The following is a 20,740-nucleotide window of genomic DNA, read 5'->3' on the forward strand; positions in this document are numbered from 1 at the left end:
CACCAACTGGCTTCTTGAAACTTGAGCCCGTTATTTCATGTCCTACACTCCGATGACCAAGAAGCAATCTCAACCTCCTCTTCCTCAAGAAGACCAAGGGACTGTTTTTGACTGAGATGGCAGGAGGAAAGGGGTCCGAGGCTGCCAAGCAGACAAGGCTGCAGGAGTGAGATATGTGTAAGAACAGTCCTGATAACTAGGGAGGCTTTTCCGAAATGGTTGGAAATGCATGTTCCCACAGAACAGGAGGTGGCAACAGTGGGGAGCAAGAGCTGGTTGTCCCAAGAAGAGGGACGTGTGCTGCAGTGCGATGCAACATCCAGAGGGACTGGCAAGACGTGGAAGGAGGGTGGGTCTTGGTAGCTTGTGCAGCTTGAACAGGGAGGGTTGCAGTGCTGCGGACTAATTTTGTGCCCACTTTCATTTATGATGCTGTAACTTGGAAGGCTCAACAGAGCTTAGAGGACAAGCATTAAGCAATGCCAGCTTTGATCCTTTGTTTATATGGAGATTCTAGTCTGTACCCTGAGGTCATGCTTGTTTGTCTGTAATGTCTATACAATAAAAGCTAATTGATTGGAATGGCAACTACCTAGCCTCACTACAGAGGTAGGACAGGTGTCCTCCGATACACATGTAAGAAAGAACCACTGTCTGAAAAGGTCATTCTTTAGTTGTCCACAGAATAGGTGGTCAGAATCAGAATCAGTGGAAAATCCAACATTTTAATTTAGCTGTGATCTGGTACTGATGTGTTTCCTCCTTCCAATGAAAGGAGAACAGGCAAAAAGTGTTCCTTCTCTTTCTGACTTCTTCTTTATTTAGTATGGACCACTTCAAAAATAATTGGTGGGGGGAGTTGATGGGGACTGCATGCAGTCCAGGGGGACATTGTTCCCCACCCTTGTGGTAGCCCACAGCTTGGCGTTATGTCTGAACTCACCAATGGCTATTCCCAGAACCCAGCCAGCTGTTTCTAGTTCCAAGAGGAGCAGAGGCCTTCCGTTCTCACTCAGCCTTCCCTTTGGCTTGACAGACTCAGCAAGAGAGGGAGGAACTCCCAAAGCTCTCTAGCCCAAATCTCAGAAGAGGCTGCATCAGAAGCTCCAGTTCTCCTTTTGGTTCTGACGCACTTATTTGGGGCATGATTTGGGAATTTTTGGAGGAAGAAAGGGGTCAAGGGACTCTTGTAATTCCACCACTGTGCCTCGCCCTCCAAAATCAAGGTGGGATGGTAAAGATTAACAGATTATTTAAAAAGTCATTTCGGTCCCCCTTTCTCCCCTGGTTTTCTCTATTTCAAAAAGACTACGAAACTTTTTACAGCCTCCCCCAGATGGCAGTATTCTGCCTGATTTATGATTTTTAAACATCTCTGTGGCATGCATAAGGAGGTGTGTGTAGCTGCCCGAGGGAAAGTAGCATTACAAGGACCAATGGAATGGAAAGTAAACATGTTTTGAGATGTCGGTAATCCGGACTGCCACATAGTTCAGCCAAGCGGATCACGTGGTGCTTGACAGTTGGCTACCCAGACACAAACGTACTCCAGAGGTGGTACATGCAGGATGTACAAGGGAGGATGAAATTGGGGCGAGGGAATATGAAGAGGGCAATACATCTGCTGTACTGAGACAACCGCCTAGAAGTCGCTTCAGAAAAGTGCTGCTGCTTGGCTTCATGCTGGTCTTAGGCCAGAAGGGACTGCAAAAGTGCAAGATGTAAAATAATGGGGGGCATCATTCCTATTGCAGCCATTGTTACAGTGGGCAAGGAGTAGATGCAACTTGCGTTGGTCGTAGTTACAGCAGTCTTGGTAGCAGAGAGATGCGGTTCAACAAAAGTAGCATAAAATCCAGATAATACCGAGACACAAGTTTGTGACCAGATGTTTGTTAATATCTGTTAGCTAACAAGATGTCAAAAGAATGTTTCTTGAAAAAACAACACTCCTTCGAAGAACTGGCCATGTTTATTTCACCCAAGGAGGAGGGCAACCAAGTGGGAGCGAAATGATCACAAGGCTAAAGCATGTTCCCTATGGGAAAAGGTTCCTGTGCCCTGGAATGTTTAGCTTAGAGAAAAAAATGGTAAGGGGAGATATGCAAGAAGTGTATGCAATTATGTATGGTGGGGAGATAGTGGGCAGAGAGGCATTTTTGTCCCTTATTTAATTTTAAATAAATAATTTATAATTATTATATTATAAATAATTTATTAAATCATTATTATTAATTATTACTGGAGAGCCAGTGTGATGTAGTGGTTAAGAGCACGGGACTGGGACTCAGGTGATCCGGGTTCTAGTCCCTGCTAAGCCATGGAGCCAACTGGGTGACTCTGGACCAGTCATAGACTCTCAGCCCAACCTACCTCACAGGGTTGTTGTGAAGATAAAATGGACAGGAGGAGGAGGAAGATTGTAAGCTGCTTTGAATTCCTGTCAAGAAAAAGAGTGGGAAAAGAAAGCCAGTGTGGTGCAGTGGTGAAGAGCTGGGACTGGGACTCAGGCGACCCGGGTTCTCGTCCCCGCTCAGCCATTGAGCCAGCTGGGTGACTTTGGGCCAGTCACAGACTCTCAGCCCAACCTACCTCACAGGGTTGTTGTTGTGGGGACAAGATGGAGGAGGAGAATGATGTAAGCTGCCTTGAGCCCCTTGTAGGAAAAAGGCAGGATATAAATCGAAAAATAAATAAATAAATAAATTATAACACTTATAATTCTAATACAAATGTTCTTCTAATACTAGAACCCAGCGTTATCCCATGAAGCTAAAAGCTAGGAGATTCAGGATGCACGAAAGGAAGTATTTCTTCACACAGTGGATAAACTGTGGAATTTACTATCAGAAGATGTAATGATGACCTCAAATTTGGATGGCTTTTAAAGAGGATTAGATACATTCCTGGGAGAGGAAGGCTGCCAGTGGCTATTAGTCCCCATTATCCTTGGCCGATGTGAGCCAACTGCTTTGGAACATGAGCAGAACGGGGCTGTCCCATGAAGTCCTATTTGGGGAGCTCCTAAAGGCAGCACACTGACCACCATGTGAGCACTTTGCTGGCTTAGATAAGCCTTTGGTCTGATCTACCACGGCTGTTCTTGAGTTCTTTAGAGCAGCAAAGGAATACATTTCTTTCTGGCTGATGTTTGAGAGCGATCCAGCAAGGCCAGTATAAGACGCTCAGTTCTTCCTCTGACAAAAATATACACAAGCAGCATATGGGACATGGATGACTCTCCTTTCCAAAAGGAATGTTGGTATCAAGCGTAGCTTTAGAAGTGTAGGAAGTCTAAACCGGAGAAGATTGGCTTCGAAGTCAAGGCAGGATCAGTGAAGGCTCCCGCAAATAAGATTCCAGATGAAGCAGCAGAGACTCAGTGGGCTTTTATCCTCCCAGGTGGCCAATTCCTCCTTCTATGTGTCAGTCAGAGGGTTTTCCACACACTGCAACAAGAGCAGTCACTCCTTGCTAGAAAGAAAACAGAACAGAACCAGCAGGGTAGAACACACAACGATTTTCCCGGTCCGCAATAGTTTTGTGCCTCTGTGTGATTTTCTGGGTGTTTGAAAGGGCACAATACTTGCAAGATGAAAAGGAATACGGACTTTGTGGTGCAGCAAAAGAGAAAGTATTGACCAAGATGTGCATTGGAACGTGCAGAAATATATGTGTTGGTTATGCACATTGTATTGCTCTCGCTGGGAAGCCAGCCGCGTGTACTCTAGTGCACACTTCGACAGGGCTGGGTCAAGACTCCTGAGGGAGAGTAATTGAGCTTCCTTTATGCTTCCTGTTGGAAGCACAAAACCGAATCTCACTGGCCCTGTGGCATCGCCACGCTTTGCCTCCTTTCCATCTTTTCTCTCTCTCCTCACCTGGCACCAACATCCTGTAAGTCCAGAAGCTCACAGATCCCTGTGAAGCCATTTCTACAGGTTTTAAAAAAAGCCTTTCCATTTTCATTTATTCCATCCCACAAATCTAGGGTTGTAAGCCGCCCCAAGGTTTCGGCAAGGGATGGCATAGAAATGTTATAATAATAAAAAAAAAAATAATAGGGGTTCCCCACAGATGCAGAGCCGCTGCGCTAGCTGCTTTTGGGTACTTTTATTCCCCCTCTTCCCCACAGATACAGCCTCAGCCTTCCGAGCTTGCTATTCCATAGGGAAAGTGACTCCTGCAATGGAGTGTAGCATCCTCCCTTGGGGCAGAAGTATACCAAAGGTCCCTGCAGCCTGCTATTTCCTAACTCTCCCCATCCAGCTTCCATTCTATCACTGGAGTGTTCATCCTCCTTGGTCTGCTTTGGGATTGTGTTTTATGTCTCCATAGGGTATTTAAAAAGATACACCCCTCCTTGCCTTTCAGGAGTCCCATTCCAGCTCCAGCTGGAAACTTCTGGATGGTTGCTCACTCCTGCATGAGGAGGAGTGAAGAGAATAATGGTTGGTGATCAAAAAATGTGACTATTTTACTTTGCCTTTACTGTGACCTCTCTTTAGAGGAAGAGGAAAACACACACGCACCAGATAATTCAGATTAAGCAATCATTTTCAGAGATGTCTATTATCACGCTAATAATCATAATTATTTCAAAAGGTTACCCATTGCTTCTGCCAAGCCAGAGACTTTTTGGCCATAAATATCTGTCTTATTCCATGCAAAGGTATAGACCAGATTGGTAGCAGCAGGAAACCATTTCTGAGCCAGCCGTCCTTCAATAGCAACTGTAAGATGCACTTTTGTCATTCCAGGAGGGATGGTAGAATGTGTCAGAATAATGCGCAGCAAAGTTTTATATCCTGAAGTTCGGCTGCTCAAGTAGCTGAGCTTCACAAAGCTGGACGGAATGGGTATTTCCTCCTGGACGACCTGAAAGAGGATGGTGGAGGTTAATGTTGCAGCAAATTACCCCGGAGAAAACTGCACCGGGATTAACTCATGCTCTTCCTGGGTACACAAGCATCACTACAGCAGCAAACCAGGAGCAGATCTGTAGCCACAAATGCTGGGACAGCTTCTCACAATGGATTCAGATTTTCATGGGGATGGCGCTCCTTGCTTGGCCTGTTCTGCTGGGGTAGCTTGGCCACAGAGGCAGAGTGCTGCTAGTATTCCCGAAATTGGATGTCTCCAATGTACACCCAGTGGGACTGCCTGGAAGGGTTGTGTGGAAGCTGCCCCTAGTGCAGAACGCAACACCTGGGCTGTTGTTGGGCGCTCTTGCTCTTAAGTACGCCACCCCTTTGCTGAAATGCACTGCTGCTGCTGTACCACGTTTAAGATTATGTCACTGGTGCACAAAGCCCTAAGCAACCCGGGGTATCTGAGAGAGCACCCACCCAGTCACGAAGATCACCAGAGAAGCCACTCAGGTTCTCCCCCTGTGCAGCTTCCTGCTGAACCATGTCAGGTAGGCGCCAACACGTTTTGTTTTGCTGAAGACACTTTTATTGGAACTAGGCTTCCTCAACTGACCAGCCATGAATTTATTGTTATACGCTGAAATGAAACATTTCAATTCAATAGCTTGATTCTGCTTTATTTCTTTCATGGTTTATCATTCGGGAATCCTGATGGACGTAGAGTGGCATATAAATCTTGTAAATGAATAAATAAACAAGCAAGCTCTGGCACAAGCCAAGGGAAGCTTGGCAGCACTCGCCACTTCAGCATATGAAATGTACAGTTGCTAGGGAATTCCCAGTAACATTTCTTTGTTTCTGAGTGCCTCCGTCCTTCCCACTGAGTTCCCAGCTGTCTTCTCTATTATGCATCTGTCATCCTTACTCCATGCCCGGATCTTGCCTCTCAAAAAGCAGGAAAGCACAATACTTAATAATGACCTCATAATCACACAGGCTTGTGTCTCACTCCAGATTAATTCCTAGCAGCCTTCCCAGGTTACTATCCATGGAATTCATTGTGGCAAAGGCCTGGGGATCGCACTGACTTCGATGGGCTTAGGAGCAGTTACCACTAAAACTAGTAGCCAACTTTCATCCATGGCTACTAGTCTTGATCGCCAAACAGACCTTCCCTGTTTAGAAGCTGTGGGCCAGTGAATTCTACTTCATGAGCTGAGATAACAGTTGGGCAGGGCTATAAATACATGAAATTATAATATAATATAATAATAAATAAACAATCAATCAATCAATTTCTCTCACACAATGACCAGCCATGAATTTATTGCTTTATGCTGAAGTGTATCAGTTTAGGCATTATTGGGAACAAGACACTGGACAAGCTGGAACTTTAGTTTGCTCCAGGAGGAATGTTCCTATTTGTCTGCTCCATGGCCCACTTTAGCTGGAGGAGCCCCAGTTGTTGCTGAAGCACACACTTCCTAAGCAAATTAATCCAACGTGGAGCACAACTAACAGCATAATAATTCATGATAATACAGCTAACTCATAATGATAAAAGATGTTCCATCGTTCAGATGAAACCCAACTATTTGCTATGAGTCTGTCAATAACATGACACTGTTTCCAGCTCTCTTACCTGTAATTCTGGTATGACTGTTCCCCTTTCTGGACATGATCCTCCAAATGATGTCAGAGGAAAAGGAAGGACAATCGGATTTGGGCTGATGAAGCTACTGATGTCGCACGTTGGTGGTTCTGCCTCTGTTCTTTGCATTATTACTTTGTCTACCACAATGAACCTATTCCAGGACAACCAAAGTGTCCTTTTCACTGAAAGAAAAGGAGACCTTTCAAACACCAGGGTGACGGAGATCCCTCCAATGGCCACTAGGTCAAAACTGAAAAGACAAAACAAAAATTTATCTTACTTAAATCCCATGCAACTTTAAAAATAGCCCTTTGAAAGCAAGTTTCCAACCTGGCATTTGAATTATGCATCTTCAGCATGACCATTCTTCTTCCATCCAGCTGATACGTTTTTGTAGAACAAAGAGGGCCTTTTGATTTAACATCAGAATGCAGAATATAGAAGCACTGCACTTGCTGCCCAGTCCACCTTAAATAAACATTTTCCCTACATTTATGTATTTACAGGCCTTATAGGCCCCTATATAACACATTTCTCAGGGCAACTGACAACAAGAGATAAAACAATGCAATATTGTGTTATACATTCAGTCCTAACCAGCAGAGCCATTGAAACCAATGGAACTTGTTAATTGTGCATCACAAATGCCACTGGTTACAGTGGGTTACTTAAGTGTGAGTTTAATATGGAACCCACCTAATACCAGCAAAAAAAAGAGGCATTCCCGGGGTGTGGTCTGCAAACGTGCTGAAACTACGCTGGTCTGGGAGACCATTGAGAACTGCGTGCGGTTGGCTTGAGTTCCGCGAAGGGAGAAAAGTGGAATATAAATGTACTCAATAAAATAAGTATAGAAATAAAATGAACTGCAGCATTAAAAAACAGTACAGCTGCAGAGAGGAAAGAAAGCTTAGGAAAATATATGGTGCTGATGTGGTACCAAGATACGCAGCTGGGAAGCTCACTGAGGGAAGCATCCCACAGCTGGGGTGCCACCACCGATGAAGCACTGTCCTGCAGAAAATGGCTGGACCTCATTTGGCTGGGGAGTGGCCTCCCAAGAAGATATCAATGGTTCAGGGATGTAGGTGCCTGTGGAAAGAGCACACCTATGTGCTGCACAGGCCTGTTACCTGTCTCAGGAAGCTGCTGGACAGATAGCCCCAGCCAGGTGAGTCCACTGCACCGCTGTGCTCAGCTGAGGCAGTGAAGGTTGCTGCAAAGGTGGTGGGGTAAAACTATGTGGAGGAGATCAGCCTGCATCACCCCAGAGCTGAGATATGGTCAAAGTATCACTGTCCCCAGACAAGAGAGACACCTCAGCAGGGTGGGAGAAGGACGGGATGTGCCAAAGTACAGAACTTGAGAAAAGCTAGTCTCTAAGGGTTCACTGTATGAGGAGCTTAAGCTGTGCCATGCAGGGAAATCACCTGTTTTCCCTTGATGAGGAAAAAGGCAATTCTCAGCCTTCCTATACATTCTGTTAACCAACCACCTGGTGGTGCAAAGGTGAAACTGCACCAGGGTGGAGTTTTGTCTTTTCTCCAGCCTTTTCTTCTGGTTTGCTGCAATAGAAAATGCAATAGAAGATTTCCCTTGCCCTAAAATAACCTACATAAAGCTGGAAAGCCCTGGAGTAGCCTTGCAGGACAATTGGGAGAGTCAGTGTGGTGTGGTGGTTAACAGCATGGGACTGGGACTCAGAGGATCCGGGTTCGAGTCCCTGCTCAGCCATGGTGCCAACTGGGTGACTTTGGGCCAGTCACAGGCTCTCAGCCCAGCCTACCTCACAGAGTTGTTGTTGTGGGGATAAGATGGAGGAGGAGGAGGATGTAAGCTGCCTTGAGCCCTTTATAGGAAAAAGGCAGGATATAAATCGAAAAATAAAATAAAATACATAAATAAACTGTATCATGAAAAGGCCTCATAAACTTCAGTGAGTGAGGAATTGTGGCCACACCATTCATGTCCCAAGAGAGATGCTCTCAAGGAGGGACCCATCTGCCAGTGAGTCCACCAGCTGTAATTGTTGCTATCCCTTTGCACCTTTGCTACCACTTGGCTGCTTGACGGACAGAGAGCCCAGAAGCAAGGAGGAAGGGCTTCTGCTGCTCCCCTTCTCTCCACCTCTACCATCTGGGCCAGAACAAGAAGCAGGGGAACACCCACACTGCAGTGGTGAAGAGGAAAGGGAACTGCAGTGCCTTGTTATTGGGCCACCAGGGAGAGGAAACCCCCAAATGACTCAATAAAGAGCCAGCGATGCCAGGAGGCATATGACGGTGCCCACTGGGATAAAACCAGTGAGATGAGCTGGGATGAGACCAAAAACTAGGCCCTAAGAACAGGGAGGAGAGGACTGGACTGGACTGGAGTTAGTGGCTGGAATACTGCACAGCAGCAATTCCTACTGTTTCAGATCCCGTTTGTATTTATTCCTGATCCAGTGGCCTATGGCAAAAGGAGAGCTCTCTGTATTCTCCAAGAGGCACAGCACAGAACATTATATTAAGCAGAGGAGGCTTTTTATCGTAAGACTTTAACATCCGCAGTCGAGTAACGTTAAGCCGTAGATATAGCTACTTCAGTCCATTACAGAGTGTATCTCTTTTGGAACCCTTTGATGGTAACAAATTGTGATAGAGAGTCAAACTCAATTATGCACATTCCATTACATTCCCCAAATGGTACACAGGATATATTACACACGCGCGCACACATATGTGCAAGTGACAGCTCTGTTAAAAGAAAGGTAAATCAGAAATCCTAATTAGATAATGTCCATCTTTCGCATTTCAAAATCTTCCCCCAAAAATGGCACTGAAGTGGATTATTCATTTGCAGCTTTGCAGAATTTATGTTGCCCATACTGTAGCAGGAAATGATATCATGAAATTCTGAACGTGAGCTTTTTCTACTTTTGCGGGTTTTAATGGATTGTTGATTAATTGGTGGAGCCCCATTTTAATCAGGAAGGCTAGATTTTAATTCATGGGTTACATGTGTGTTTTTAATCCAGGGATGGGCAGCTTAGGTAATATGCACATGTATTTAAATTTAATCAATTAATTCATCACTAGCAGAGCAGATGAGTATCTAATTTTAATTGGTTGGCAGTTATTTATTTTATTTATTTATGTGGGATATTTCTAGCCCATCCAATTACTTTCATCTCTGGATGGTTCACTTATTTATTTATTTGGGCTTTCAGCCATTTTCCAGCAACTAGATTAATGAAATATTTTAGTGAAAGAAGCCCATAATCACCAGAAGACACAAAACAAATAATCTCTCACCTCCCATCTTGTCGGCTGATGGTATATCCGTAATCACTATGGTGCTGGAAACTCACATTCACCCCAACCAGAGGGGTTCCATCAACCGCCACCACCTGGCCTCGGATGACACAAGCACGTCTGTGTTGAGAGGGAGTGAAATGCACATGAATTAAGGACATATTATTGATGAACATAGTTGTTCTGACCTGATGGCATCTCATAATTCTGTATCTGCATTTTTCCTGAAACGAATTCTGCGTATGTCCCGTTTTTTTGCCTTCCAAAGGTGACACATCTGATTCAAGCAGTAACTGGACAAACACCTGTTTTCCATGCAGCTGTCAATTCCTTGACATCTCCCTTTCTGTGAAGCTCTGGAGATCCTGCAAAGCCAGCTAGGCAGCCCATTCAGCATCGGACAACTTCTTCTGCCTTTCCCCATTTCCCTGAATGCAGGGACAGCCATTAGAGAACGTTCTGCCCCTTTGTAGGCATGACTGCGTCAATATATAGCTTTCATGGGGAAACTGTAGAATTTACTGAAAACACAGCTCTCAAATGCAATACTTGCTTTGTCCTTTCCTTCACTCAACCTCTGTGTCCTCTTGGTTATAGAAGCGGCAGATTCACTTTTCTCCAACAAGGGATCAGAAAATTGGTTTTGCCTGTCAAGACTACCAAAAGCAGCAACCTGTCAAATCCATAGCACTGTGTTGAGGAGCCTCGTAGCTCATGGAATCCATGAAATTTTCCCTTCCATCATTTTCCTGTTCACAATCTATTAGGCAACCTACAAGACTCATTGATTAGCCATCCAAGTTCCCCAATGTTCTTTATAAGAGGTCACACATGTGCATGGATTAAAGTGAGGGTTACTAGGAACAATTCTTCCTTTTAAAAACCTTTCTCCCTTCAGCTATGTCACTCTTTCACCTCTTTCTAGTTATTTATTTAAACAACCCATCCAACCCATTTATTTAAATAACCCATTTATTTGCAACCCATCCAAATCCAGGAAGGTTCTCTAGATGGCTTACAAAGAATAGAACCAAACAGCTAAATCCACAACAGATTTTATTACTATCTGTTCCTCCTCCCCTCACTTTCAGAAACTGGTGTGGTACAGCCTGGAACTTGCCTAGTTTTATAGTCCACCAGAGCTGGCAAATGTTTGTTGGAATTTTTCAGACCTACCAGCCATGTTCCTGTGCAATGATAATGCAGAAGTGCTGCGAATTCGAGCTTAGCATCCATAAACTATGTGCTCATGAATGCTGCCAATTAGTGGTTCAACTAGCCATGATCTCATGAGACAGCATCAAGCTTTGTTTTGTGCTCGAAGTGAAGCTCTGACTTCCTCTTTCCCAGACAAACCAGAATGTGAATTAGGGTTTGGTTTTGGTTTTGTGATTCCGGTCTGTTAGATGATCAAGGAAAAGATTTAAATACATCAACACAAAAACCATTCTTTAAACCTCCAAGGTGTCTTATCTTTCCTCCTGAAACCAGGAAGTCAACTCCTACTCTTGTCTGACCTCTAGTCCTCAAACCATCCAAGGTTCAGAAGGTAAGTATCATTCAGGCTTCTCCTGGCCAGTGGACACAGTTCTGCCATTGTTGTTTGGCTTCAAAGTCCTTCAAAGTCTTGTAAAATCCCATTCTTACAGATGTCCTTTAACGTCTGGATGGGGGGAAACCTGACCACACTGCAGGTCTTCTAAATCTATGCAAGGCTTCAGTTGGATTTAGTTTCCTGCTGGAATAACCATCCTCCAGGCAAAGGCTCTAGCCAACAAAGCCTACCTGAAGCTACCCAAATTCATACTTTCTTCCTGCCTTGATCTTATTTGCACAAGCTTCTTCTGACCAGTGAGACTGTTATCGCCCTGTTTTATTGTTATGATAATGCAATGTGTTTAAATATTCCCATTTAAATTAGTTAGCTTTTTATCTTGTTTCTACATTATGCTGCCTTTCAATGCAAACCACTAAAGGATTTTAATATATTAAATGGTATAAAACCAGCTCGATTTTCATCGCCATCACAAAACAGGAGGGAAAAAAGAAGATTCTAAAATAAATCTACAATAAAGAATCAATCAAACAACTTCATATTCTATTTATTTTAAAAGCAACTAAATGCTCTATATCTTTTGCAAATCAACTCAGTTGGGTGATCTGGAATTCTCGTACTATGAAGAGTAAAATCTCTTTTTGTTAAATGAAAAATCCTCAACTGAATTAGCCTTTATTTGTCAGGAATGTGCTCCTTAATCATTTTGATTGCTCCTTTTTATACCTTTCTCTACCCTGCTGCCTTGGATATAAAAGAAAATAAGAGCCCAGTTTCAGTGGCCTTGAGTTATTAGATTGGTTTTTGTCCCAGAAGCTTTTGCATTCTTGTTTAAACATTCATATTCTGGCATCTGGAAGCTTCTTGCACTCTGGGAAACGTGCTGCTTTAATAATCTTAATCTTTACCGTATTATTGTTTCCTCGCTCTTGTAGCAAAAATACTACAAGCATAGAAATTGAACTCATTTTGATTCTAGCAGATGTATTCATTCTGTTTGATCCATGCCGTAATCTCTCACCATATTTTTCACTTCTTAGCCTACCATTTTAAGCCTAAGTCACATACAAAGTCAGGTCTTTGTTCACAAAGACTCCGGACAAAAAGAAAGAATGGAAAGAAAATAGTACATGACTAACATGAAGATACATTTTAGAATGGAAGAAAGGCCAGGTAGTTAGCTGGTAATCACAACATTGTTAAGTTTGTCTGTTTCTGATACAAGTGAGTGAAGATAAGATTTATTTATTTAATTTCTATACCGCCTAACAGTTGATGCTCTCTGAACAGACCAAACAGTTTTGGAAGTGATTATAGTATGAAGACGTTCACAGCACTAAATACGGAAAACTCAGTCATGATCGAAAAGTAACGTTTTGTGAAGTAAACAGAATATTTGGAACTGCAGATTGTTCACAAGTGATAGTTGGGAAGTTTGATACAATTCATAACCCTTTGTTAAAAAATGCCAATCCCTTTGTTGACCATTGTTTACCAGTTCATCAGAAATCAGGGCATTTTAAGGACAACCAGGTGAGGTTTTAGGATGAGAATATCTGCCTTCAAGTTGGCTTCTCAGAGAGGTTGTATGAGGGTGAAAGCACTCCTATGACCCAGAGACAATGTCTAGAAGGCTATAGGGTCTTCTGGGATTCCCAGATTCGGGGCCAGAAGAGCACCGAATGCGTGTAAGACTCCATGCTTGGAGATGTGGAGAAGCACCTGCCCCTGTGAGGGGCTGAATCCAAACCGAAACTTGCGCTCCATTTTGGAAAGGCTTCTGACTCCCACCTGCCTGAAGGGTGGCTGGTAGAAGTACTGCAAACTGCATAATTGCCCTGCTTGCTTTCCTGTCCCAGTTGTAGAATGCTTTTGCCATTGTCTCCTCCACAGCTGGATCTCACACTGCCAGAGAATCTTCACTAGAGGATCTTGGGACTGCCAAGGGGCCTGCCCACCTGCTCACCATGCCCCCCTGACCCCTCTCAGAATTGAATGAATCTACCTGAGCAGATGGAAACACGGGAGAGCTGGGCTCCCTCTCTGTACCTAAAGTCTGGACAGGTACATATGGGAGGAGACAATCCTTCCCATCACAACTTCAACAACTCTTCCTAGATGCCCAGTACCAGGTCAAACTCACACATTCAACATACAGAAGCTAGGATTTCTTGCTGCAAATGCCTCTTGCTTTATATTCACCTATAAAGTGAATCTCACACGCCATCCCATTGTCTGCTCACCTGATCTGAAAAGATAATTTTGGAACTCTTTGCAGACTGCCTCAGAAATTATCTTTCTTGACAATTTGGTGTCATTCGCAAATTTTGAACCGCAGTATTTATCCCTAACTCTAGATCATGTATGAATGCTAATAGCATTGGTCTCGATACAGTTCCTTGGAGAACTCCTCTATTTACCTTTCTTGATTGTGAAGCCTGATGGTTTATTCTTGTCTCCTATTTCCTGTTCTTAAATTAGATATTGATCCATAAAAGGACCTAACCACTTATTCCATGACTCATAAGTTTACCAAAGAGCATTTGGTGAGGGACTTGTTCAAAAGCTTTCTAAAATTCTACCATACTACCCCTACTGACAAGATTATTGAGGCATGCTTATGCGTATTTGATTTTACCTTGAAATTTATCTCAAAGAATTCTGAAAGCTTGGTGAGGCAGGACTTTCCTTTTGGAAAGCCATCCTGATTGTTCCTCAACAAGCATTTTTTTCTTCTGTAATTTTAGTTATTTCCTTCAGATACATAACTAGTGTTTATGCTTCCTCATCAATTTAGGCATGTCATGAGTGGAGCCGGCTGGAGCCAGGGGTCAGACTAGATGGCTCAGGAGACCCTTTCTGACTCATTCTGTTTGTATGTTTCTATGTTCCTAATTTGTTTGAACATTTTCCATCAATTACCCAACACACAAGTTAAGTTGATGTGTCCATAATCCCCTGCATAGCCCTTTAAGAATAACAAACAACAAACCTACCGCTGCCCTGGCAGTAGTCAAATTCTCTTGCAAGGAGGATGACTTTAGTAGTAAGTTGAATTTTTTGATGGATGCCAACATTTTAACATCTGCATTCCATTCTGCTACTAGATGTCACCTGATCCCAGTGACTTGCTATTTTTTCTTTTCTCAGTTAGCTGTGCAACTGAATCTTTTGTTACCTCTGTTTCTACAACTGACCTCCCACAAAAAAAGGTCAGATGGGGATCTTCACCCAGTGTTTATGTCAATAAGGGTTGAAAGAAAGAATTCATTCAGCTTCTCTACATTCTCTGACTTCCTTCTGAATTCTCTGTTTTTGTCTGATGGCCCAACAGCCTCTCAGGCTTGTCCTCCACAATGCAAAAAATCATTCTTGGCATGGGGTCAACCCTGGACTTCAGATGAAGAATTATGGCACAAATGTAAGCACCATCTTGGATGCAGAATCTCGGTGCTCAGAAAGGATATTGCATCCCCTTAATATTTAATTAAAATATTTTATATGTTTCCTAGCCCACATCAAAGAGGTGCACTCCCAGTTTAAAAGGGTGCTTTAATAGGAAGTAAGATGGAAAGATACAGAATATATTGCACTGCAATAGACGGGGGCTCTTGAACATTGCATTCTTTTCCTTCCTTTCTTTCAAAGGCTTTCCCACAATGACTTACCATATTCAGGGATAGAGCTATTAGAGTAAATCAAGAGATTTACTAACTAGTAGCATTGCATCTACCTTATTATCGTATTTTTCTCTAGATCGACTCTCTTGTATTTATAATTCATTGCCCTTTGTTTTATATGTAACATTTCTAGTCTTCACCATCCATATGAGGCATTAACTTCTGAAGTGCACTTCTGATAGGCAAACTACCAAACAGCCGATTTATACTTAAAAGGTATAATTTATTGCATCAAACACTTGAGGGAGATAAATCACGGGTGAGAAGGTTAGTAATGTTTGTTCATTTCCTCCTGTTGACAACATTGCCTTAAGCAGCCTTAGAAAGACAATTAATCCAAGGCTAGGAACAAGTTTATCTGAATGTATATGACGGTAAGACAAGCAGAGTGCCAGACATATGAATTTAGCAGTCAGTCAAACAGTATTTACATTCCCCATCTGTGGCTTGAGTTTGAACATCACAATATCAGATCTTTTCAATGTGTAAGCAGGTTGACGTCTTCCATTCAGTTCAAAATGCATTTGATTTTGCTTACATTGTGAAGGAAAGATGGGAGGGGCATACAAATACCAGCCAACCCTGTCTTCTTCCCCAAATTTTAATTAATCTTGTCTACCTGGATTGTGCATAAGGTGCTTTCTGTAATTAAAGCACTGATACTGCGGGTATGAAAAAAAGTTGGAGAGTGCCTGGTTGAAATCCTGACTCTGCCATGAACTGATTGCATGTCCACAGCTGTTTCAGCCCCCAGTTCCGTATTTCAAGATAAAAATATGAACTGCTTCTGGCTCACTTATGGAGTCAGTCAACTGTGCCAAACCAGTAAGTTATCAGTTACATTATAGGAGAGACATAGCTAGGTTAGAATCAGTTCAGCACAGGATTACAAGGATAGCAGCTGGGTTGGGAGGAATGACTTATGAGAGAGACTGGGGGAACTGGGTCCTTTCAGCCTGGAGAAGAGAAGACTCTGAGGGGATCTTTCAGCGACTTACAGGTATGTGAGTGGATGTCATATGGAGGAGGGCCATGACCAGTTCTTCCCTGCAGTGGAGAGCAGGACTCAATGTGGCAGGACCCAATGGGGCAAAGCCCAAGGAAGCAGGCTTCAGGCTAGATGCCAGGAAGTACTTCCTGATGGCTAGGACCCCTAGGATATGGAATGGGCTTCCAAGGGAGGTGGTGAAGGCCCCATAGTGAGGGTGTTCAAGGAAAGATTGGACAGCCACATGCTGGGGATTGCATGAGCAAAGCCAGCTGGAGCCGAGGGTCAGACTAGATGGCTTGGGAGGCTTCTTCTGACTTTCACGGTTTGCATGTTTCCATGTTACAGGACTGCACCCCTGAATGAGCCCAAGGGCACTGAAATGAGGGGCTCTGAAAATGTTCTTAGGATCTGGACACACATTTGTGGGAGGTAACTTAGCCTTAAGCCATTTAGTGCTTGCAAGATTAGCAGAAGCACTTAGCATTGGTATAAAAAGCTTCCGGCCACAAATTCAAATGCCATCATCCTGGCATAATCTACCATAGCAACCCTAACCCTAACCAGCCCCCATCCAGCCCAGGGGATTCCTCCTTTCCATTATGCACTTTTGAGTTGTTGTTTGGTGAACCCCCATCTTGCAGAGAACATGTTGGGAACTTTTAAAGGTCTTGCATTTTATGGCTTTAATTGCTGTGAATTTCTGGATTGCTTTAGCTATGAGGCCATGAAGAAAAGTAATACTAAATAATTTTTAAAACTTGAAAAACTTCTTACTCCTGTGTAACCTTTTCGTGGATCCGAGCAAGGTTACTGGCCTCTTGTTCCTTGCAGAAATCTTCGCCTAGCAGATTGGTGGAGCTAATGCAGCTGACTGCATTCTCTTCCTCAACCCCAGGACAATGAAGTTTGAGAACAGCAAATCTAATTTACTGGCCAAGGTACATGAGAACAGTTAGACATTATGGATGATCTGTGGCTGCCAACACCAGTACATAAATTCTAATGGCCTGGAATAGACTGCTGCATTAAAAAAATGCAGGATTCTATAAGTCAAATGTTACTTCTCCTTTTCACGAGGGAAAAATGTAGCCTTGTTTTCAGACTCAGAACTACTTCTCCAGAATCACTTCCTCACCAAAGATCACCCCTCCAAAAACCATCAGGTTACACATTCAAAGCTATTTCATTCTGTCTTCACATCCACCCTGGTGAGGCGAATTTTTATTTTCTGGCAAACTGAAATATGAAGCCTGGCCTATGTGTTTTTAGCTGAATAATGAATTGAATCCACTTATACTAAACTAGGCATGTGATGACTTGGGAAAAATGGAGATGCTCTCACCATACGTATTTTGGGGGAAAAGCATTTCTACCTGACAGTTTTCTAAATATCGCAGGGAAAAAGCCAACAAAACAAACCAAGCCGAGCCAAACTGAGCCTAAGCCGATTAATCTACTCTCATCCAATTTTACCTACTGTGTTATACAGGCTGGTTATTTCTCCTGCAGACAAGATTGTTGGGCATCTGAGGGATTTTCAATGGAGCAGTGGGATATACATTAACAAAGAAATAATAATTACACTGGGCTTCAGCCTTCCTGGTGCAGTTACAACATTTTAGATCCTAGAATTAGGGCTTAATCTTAGAGAAGTTGGTGTAACACTAGCCCAAAAAGGGAACCTATGCTGCACTCCATGTGCTTTCTATTTCAAAATCACACATAGGTGGTTAGCATAGATGGTTCAAAGTGCCTACCTGCCACACAGGTGGTTAAAAGCAGGTTCCTGCTGCACAGGTGGTTAAAAGTGCATACCTGCCGCATAGGTGGTTAAAAGCACCTACCTGTCGCATAGGTGGTTAAAAGCACGTACCTGCTCTCAAACGAAAGGTCTCCTTGGATTACATGTGTGCTTTCCTTGCCAATAAGAAATTTTATTCTGTCATAAAAGAGCCTGGGGGGGTGCTGGGAGAAAGGTGGCTGGCTCTGCTGAATGAGGTCGAGGGGGTCCGGGGACCCTTGGCAGAGAGGGCTTGCGTAGCAGGTACTTTGCTGACAGCAGTCGGGGTCCACACAGTCTGTCAGACCATCTGGAAGTGGAAAAAACAGGGAAGATGCTGAAGAGTCGAAGGGCTTATGCTGGAACATGTGACAGGCCCGGTAGCTGACCAAATGAAAAGCTCGTCCCCTCCAGCCCTGAAGCTCCTGGAGGGTGTTGTAAACAGCAAAAGACAATCCCTGCCCACAGTTTTACAGTGTAAAAAGATGTAACACAGAGAGAAAAGAAGAAGGGGAAGGAAACAAGAAAATAAAGGGGGTTTTCAGCAGAGTTGAATGGCACGGCCCTGTGTCTTTATGTTATGTACGGTGCAGGCAGGCCACAGAAGCCAGCTCTTGCCTTCCATCAGCCCTCTTTCTCTCCCCCACTCCATTTCTCCCACAGGTGAGCTGCACGACCTGGATAAAGGTCCACGTACGTGTGTGAGAGTACATGTCTGTGCAATCTGGTGATGGAAGGCAGCCTACAAAAAAGAGGAACAGCCCAATAAAGTACAGACCAGCCCAGTTGGAGGGGAGCTGCAGGGCTTCTCCATGCCCCATCCAGGGGATCAACTGAATCAAGCTTCCCCTCCCTCCCAGCCCCCTCCCTCATCCAAGACTAAGGCCAACCCTATTCTGGTGATTCTTGCAAAGCCTCTCCGGAATAGGGAGGTTCTGGAATTTTGTGGTAGATCACAAATGATCAGAGCGTGCCAGTTTGCAATCTGGAACACAATATGAATTGGAGCACGTTTTAAAAAACGCAGCCATTTCTAAATTTGTGATTATTTTCAAAACAGGCATGCATTAGAAATCATTTTCACATGCTAGACAATGGGAGGTGGAAGTGAACCTCTCTGAGAAATGGGCACTTTTCCTGTTGGAAAAGCATACTTTGAAAATAAAAGGGAGAAGGGGAAAATGCACATGAGAGCAACGTGAACGGGGCCCCCAGGTGGTGCTTGGAGAACACTGGCAGACTTGAATCCGTGTTCTGAGGAAGGTACGGATAAGCCCAGTCCATTCTGATTGTTAAACATCTTTCCTTCTATTGCACGCTTGTTGCCAAAATTGGATACTTTAAAACCAGAGTATCATTCTACTAGACCTCATTTTACCTCTCAGGGATGTGCACCTTAATGTGGTGAGGTAGTTTGAGAGTGCCAGAGGAGCCTCTTACCTGCGAGAGGAACTACTCAGAAGTCCCCTCTCTTACCTTTCCTCTCCTCCTGCACAGACCCAACCATACTGTTTGCTTCCCCTCCTTCCTTCCGCACAACACAGTTCTCACATCATGATTTACTCCTGTTTTTGGCATGCATTCCACGCAGTGCTAGAAGGCAGGCTAAACAAGCTGAATTTGCATCTCCAGTTGTTTCCAAGCACTAGACGGCATGACTTGACTACAAACTGTATTCAGAAGCAATAAGCTGCACACACACAAACATCCTCATCACTTAATGATTCGGAAAGTGCTTGTAGTGGACCGGATACTGTACAATGTCTAAAAACCAACAAAGGTTCTGCCCACAACATTTTGTTTTGCTTTGCTTTTTAATTGAGACAGGAAGAGAAAGGAAGTGAAGAACTTTATCAGATCCTAAGATAAAGAGGGATTGAGGGACAGAATAAAACAAAGGATGAAAAAAAGATGAAAGATGGGTTAAGATAATAAAGCAAGACTGAAAATATTCCTGAGATATTTGTCTGACTTCCTTTTTTAAAGCAAGGAAGTCTGGCAAATGGTATGGGGGGAACATTCTCAGGATATAGTATAGGCATAGGAAAAAGGAAAAAAAAAAGGGAAACAGCACATCAAGTCAGAGTTTTAATCAGTAAGCATGTACTGAAAGAATGGAAAGCAATAATGAGAGAAAAGCTACAGAAGGGAGAGGAGAAAAGTTCAGCAGAACTTTTGAAAGTGAGGAATGACATCTCATATTCAACAATAAATGGGGAAAATGCCCATGAAGACAGAAGTTGAGAGAGGGATATGTCAGATAGCTGCACAAGATCAGTAAGCAGAAGAATTAAGGACGGAGATAAGAGGCTTACAATGTGAGATAGCAAGACTAGAGAATAATACTGTGCAATAATCTATATGTGAAAGAATGATAAGCTGAATCAAAGGTTTAACTGAATCCATAGGGAGAAAACAATGACAAAGAAAGAAGGGAGGGAGGGAGGGAGGGAGGACAGTGCTTGGCTAGAGCATCAGCATAGTTATAAAAAGAGAAGAATGAAAATTAATGCCCAAGCCTCAAGCCAGGTAAGGATGAGACTAACAGAGTAAGGAAGAGAAGACACTAAAAAGAATGGGCAGGAAAGACAGAAATGTGGTTTTCTACATTTTGAGCTTGTGATGGTGACCGAACAAGAAAGAAGGGGCAGTAAAACTAACAATGCTGCTAGAAGAGAAAGCAAGAGAATGGACAGAAATGAGTGCCATCCATATGACAACGATAGTGAAGGCACAAAGAAAATCTAATGAGACTACCAAAAGAGAAGAGCATAGAGAATGAAGAGTGAAGAAGGGAGTGGAATGATAAGGGAAAAGAAAATGAGAAAAGAACACCAGCAGAAGCTTTCAAGAGATGCGAGGACTGGACTGAGAGCGAGGCAGAACAGCGCTAGGTGAGGGCAAATGTTGACT

The 20,740-nt window shown here is 43.4% G+C and overlaps 1 protein-coding gene across 5 annotated transcripts in view; it reads right to left on the minus strand.

The window, feature by feature from the left end:
- Positions 1-20,740, minus strand: part of TENM1 (teneurin transmembrane protein 1) — a 203,512-nt gene that overhangs the window by 57,179 nt on the left and 125,593 nt on the right. For all 5 annotated transcript variants that reach the window (XM_044427332.1, XM_044427328.1, XM_044427330.1 and 2 more), the window contains 4 exons: positions 17,921-18,137; positions 9,822-9,941; positions 6,514-6,775; positions 4,611-4,878 (listed from right to left, as the gene is read on the minus strand). In XM_044427332.1, coding sequence (XP_044283267.1) covers positions 4,611-4,878; positions 6,514-6,775; positions 9,822-9,941; positions 17,921-18,137 — 867 coding nt within the window. The remainder of the gene's footprint in view (positions 1-4,610; positions 4,879-6,513; positions 6,776-9,821; positions 9,942-17,920; positions 18,138-20,740) is intronic.

This window comes from Varanus komodoensis, unplaced genomic scaffold, assembly GCF_004798865.1.
Source record: "Varanus komodoensis strain SLA01 unplaced genomic scaffold, ASM479886v1 scaffold18_3, whole genome shotgun sequence".
NCBI classification, from domain to species: domain Eukaryota; kingdom Metazoa; phylum Chordata; class Lepidosauria; order Squamata; family Varanidae; genus Varanus; species Varanus komodoensis.